This window comes from Triticum aestivum, chromosome 5A, assembly GCF_018294505.1.
Source record: "Triticum aestivum cultivar Chinese Spring chromosome 5A, IWGSC CS RefSeq v2.1, whole genome shotgun sequence".
Lineage (NCBI taxonomy): Eukaryota > Viridiplantae > Streptophyta > Magnoliopsida > Poales > Poaceae > Triticum > Triticum aestivum.
In genome coordinates, this window is record NC_057806.1 from 677,169,246 (window position 1) to 677,173,778 (window position 4,533).

Below are 4,533 nucleotides of genomic sequence, written 5' to 3' on the forward strand. Positions count from 1 at the left end.
CCCTTCTTTCATTCATAAACATATCATTAACATGGTCTATTAAATATTGTTCTAAAGGATCACTAGGAGGTACGGCAATAGAAGCAAGACCAATAATTTTATCCTTACTAGGCAATTCTTCTTCACGGTGTTGTTTACTAAATTTAGAGAAATTAAACTCATGAGTCGTATCATCCAAGCCAATAGTAACAACATTCTTTTCACAGTCTATCCTAGCATTAACTGTATTCAAGAAGGGTCTACCAAATATAATGGGACAAAAGCTATCTTGTGGAGAACTAAGAACAAGAAAATCAGCAGGATATTTAGTTTTCCCGCACAAGACTTCAACATCTCTAACAATTCCCATTGCTGAAATAGTATCTCTATTAGCAAGTTTAATTGTGACATCAATATCTTCTAACTCAGAAGGTGCAATTTCATGCTTGATTTCTTTATACAAGTCATAAGGTATAACACTAGCAGTAGCACCCATATCACATAAGCCATGATAACAATGATCTCCTATTTTAACAGAAATAACAGGCACGCCTACCACAGGTCTATGTTTATCTTTAGCATAAGGTTTAGCAATTCTAGCAGTTTCACCGCAGAACTGAATAACATGCCCATCAATATTATCAGACAAGAGCTCTTTAACAATAGCAATATTAGGTTCAACTTTAACTTGCTCAGGAGGTGTATATGTTTTAATATTGCTTTTACGAACCACAGTTGAAGCTTTAGCATGATCCTTTATCCTAACAGGGAAAGGTGGTTTATCAACATAACAAGTAGGAACAATAGGATCATTATAAGTGACAGTCTTTTCTTCAACTTTAATAGGTGCAGCTACTTTTACTTCTATGGGAGGATGATATTTAAACCACTTCTCCTTAGGGAGATCAACATAAGTAGCAAAAGATTCACAGAAAGAAGCTACTATCTCAGAATCAAGTCCATATTTAGTGCTAAACTTACAAAAAATATCGGTATCCATAAAATATTTAACACAATCAAACTTAGGTGTCATACCTGACTCCTTACCATTGTCGAGGTCCCAATCTTCAGAGTTGCGTTTAATTCTATCCAATAAATCCCATCTAAATCCAATAGTCTTCATCATAAAAGAGTCAGGACAAGAAGTATCAAGCATGATGCGATTGTTATCAGAAAGCCGAGCATAAATTTTTTGAAGAATTGTTTCTCTTGGAAGCTCATGATTGGGGCATGAATATAACATTGATTTAAGCCTCCCCCAAGCTTGAGCGATGCTTTCTCCTTCGCGAGGCCAAAAATTATATATATAATTGCGATCACGATGAACAAGATGCATAGGGTAAACTTCTGATGAAATTCCAATTTCAATCTTCTATAGTTCCATGATCCCATATCATCACATAGCCTATACCATGTCAATGCGTCTCCCTTCAAAGATAAAGGGAAGACCTTCTTCTTAGCAACATCATCGGGAATACCTGCAAGCTTAAATAATCCACAAACTTCATCCACGTATATTAGGTGTTCATCGGGATGCTTTGTTCCATCTCCTGTAAAAGGATTAGCTAGTAGTTTTTCTATTATACTCGAAGGATACTCATAAGGAATTTCATTTTCAATAGGTTCAGTAGGTTGAGGAGAAACTCTTTGCTCTACTGGTCGGGGTGAAGACACCCCGAACAAGCCCCTCAAAGGATTACTTTCCATAGTAACAAGTGACAGTAAACTTCAGCACACTATATAAATTTTTCCTTACCAAATTCCACCTACCAAAGACGCTTCACTCCCCGGCAACGGCGCCAGAAAAGAGTCTTGATGACCCACAAGTATAGGGGATCTATCATAGTCCTTTAGATAAGTAAGAGTGTCGAACCCAACGAGGAGCAGAAGGAAATGATAAACGGTTTTCAGCAAGGTATTCTCTGCAAGTACTGAAATAAGTGGTAACAGATAGTTTTGTGATGAGATAATTTGTAACGAGCAACAAATAACAAAAGTAAATAAAGTGCATCAAGGTGGCCCAATCCTTTTTGTATCAAAGGACAAGCCTAGACAAACTCTTATATAAGGAAAAGCGCTTCCGAGGACACATGGGAATATCGTCAAGCTAGTTTTCATCATGTTCCGAGGACACATGAGAACTACCCCAAGGGCGACGTGTTCGCCCAGATGTTCGACATCCTCGGCGGCGGCATCTTCAACTCCGACGGCGAGCGCTGGCGGAGCCAGAGGACGAAGGCCCAGATGCTCATGACCACCCCGCGGTACCGCTCCTTTGTGGCGCAGTCCAGCCTCGACAAGGTGGAGCAGAGCGTGCTCCCGTTCCTCGCCCACGCCGCCGACTCCGACACGACGTGCGACCTGCAGGACGTGTTCACGCGTTGGTCCTTTGACACGACATGCAACCTCGTCTTCGGCGTCGACCCCGGGTGCCTGGCCATCGGCCTGCCTGACGTGCCCTTCGCGCGCGCCATGGACGACGTTCTGCGCACCGTCTTCGTCCGGCACATCATGCCGGTGACGTGCTGGAAGGTGATGCGGAGGCTGGACGTCGGGCATGAGAGGAAGAACGCCGCCGCGCGGCGTACGGCTGACGAATTCGTGGCGGCCACCATTGCTAGGCGGAGAGCCGCCTACAGCAAGCAGGGCGCCAACAAGTCTTCGGCCGACCTGCTGTCCTCGTTCATCTGCGACGAGGAGATAGCGGGCGACCCCGACGCGGACACGTACATCCGGGACATGACCATGAACCTCCTGGTTGCGGGCCGCGACGCCACCAGCTCCGCCCTCTCGTGGTTCTCCTACCTCATCGCCACGAACCCTCGGGTAGAGAAAAGGCTCCTGGAGGAGCTGGCCCCCATAGCTGCCCGGAGACCCGTCGGACCCGACGGCATGGTGGCCTTCGAGGCGGGGGAGCTGAAGAACCTGCTGTACCTGCACGCGGCGGTGTGCGAGTGCCTCCGCCTCTACCCGTCGCTGCCGGTGGAGACAAAGGCGGTGGCCGCCCACGACGTGCTGCCGAGCGGTCACGAGGTGAGGCCCGGGGACAAGATCCTGGTGTTCAACTACTCCATGGGGAGGATGAAGCGGGTGTGGGGCGCCGACTGCCGGGAGTTCCGGCCGGAGCGGTGGATCTCCGAGGACGGGAAGCTGCGGTACGTGCCGTCCAACAAGTTCGTGGCCTTCAACTCGGGCCCCAGGACGTGCCTCGGGAAGGAGATGGTGCTGGTGCAGATGAAGGTGACGGTGGCGGCCGTGGCGTGGAACTTCGCCGTGGAGGTGGTGCCCGGGCACGTCGTGGAGCCGAAGCTCTCCATCATACTCCACATGAAGAACGGCCTCCTCGTCAGGGTCAAGAGAAGATCGGGTATTCCAGCCATGATCGGCAAGCAGTAAACGTATGCGTACTTGTACCGTTGCATGCATGCACGTACTGATGTAAGTGTCTATATTCCTTCATTTTTATTCGGCATATGTGTGTGTTGTCTGTTTGCAGGTGTCCAGTAATATAATCAAGTACACTACACTGTAAATCATGGTGGGTATACATATATATGTTGCCTGCATTAATTGTATCAACTCGTTGATTGATTCGAAGACATATTTGTACCGAAACTTATCGATGGATCGATCGGGCTGGGCTGGTGCTGAAATCTGAGATGGGCTCTAGGCCCATATTGCAATTTCTGAAAAATCTCTAAGGGCCCATGTGGGTTATATGGCACTAGGTGTGGTGGGAAGTTTAGTCCCACCCCGGAAGTGGAAGGAGAGTTGGAGTGGTTTATAAGGGTTTCTCTTCTACATGCTATTGGAGCTTGAGAAGAGAAGAGGCCCTCGTGCACTCCTCCTCCGCCGCCCGCCTCGCCACGCCACGCCTCGCCTCGTCACGACGCGCCGCGGGTTGCGGGATTGAGCCGAGCCGAGCTCACACCTACGCGCTTATTTTTGCCAGTCACTAACGGAGAGTTTTCTGACAGCTGGGCCACGATCTGAGACGTCGGATCGTGGGCTGTCACGGACTCGGACGTGGGTCGAGCCCACGTCTCTCCACGCGGCTGCGCCTATAAGTATGCGGTGTATCCTAACCCTAGCCGCCACGAACAGATCACATCTGCTCACGCGCACGCCCACCGTCGTCCCTTTGCTGCTGCTGCCGCCGGTGACTCCATCCCGTCCGCCACGTACACGGTCGACGGGAGAGCAGGTCTCCGAAACCACGCCCTTCTGGTTCCTGTACGGGGTGAGGGGCGAATAGGTTTTTGGGCAGCGATTACGCGACTGCTCGCTTCCGATCGTCTACTTCCTCTACGTCCGCGTCGCCTTTGTCATCACCATGTCCACCGACGCCGACCGTGCCGCCGCCGAGAAAGCTGAAGCCGACAAGAAGGTCGCCGAGGACGCCGCTGCTGCCACCAAAGCCGCGGCCTCTGCGTGGCCTACTGGAGGGTATAACTCGTTTATCCCGCTCCTGATTATTTTCATATTAGCAGTACTAGCAGTATGTGTAGATTTGTCTACTGTTTGCTTAGTACGTGCATGTCTAGATCAGAGTCA

The 4,533-nt window shown here is 49.3% G+C and overlaps 1 protein-coding gene across 1 annotated transcript; it reads left to right on the forward strand.

The window, feature by feature from the left end:
• The first annotated feature begins 2,121 nt into the window (after positions 1-2,121).
• LOC123108363 (cytochrome P450 86B1-like) lies at positions 2,122-3,578 on the forward strand. The gene has a single exon (XM_044530168.1). It carries the CDS (start codon positions 2,149-2,151, stop codon positions 3,373-3,375), a length of 1,227 nt encoding a protein of 408 aa, XP_044386103.1. The 5' UTR covers positions 2,122-2,148; the 3' UTR covers positions 3,376-3,578.
• Positions 3,579-4,533: the final 955 nt, after the last annotated feature.

Coding starts and splice junctions, on each gene's coding strand:
- LOC123108363 (XM_044530168.1), top strand. CDS start 2,149: ATGTTCGACATCCTCGGCGGCGGCATCTTCAACTCCGACGGCGAGCGC.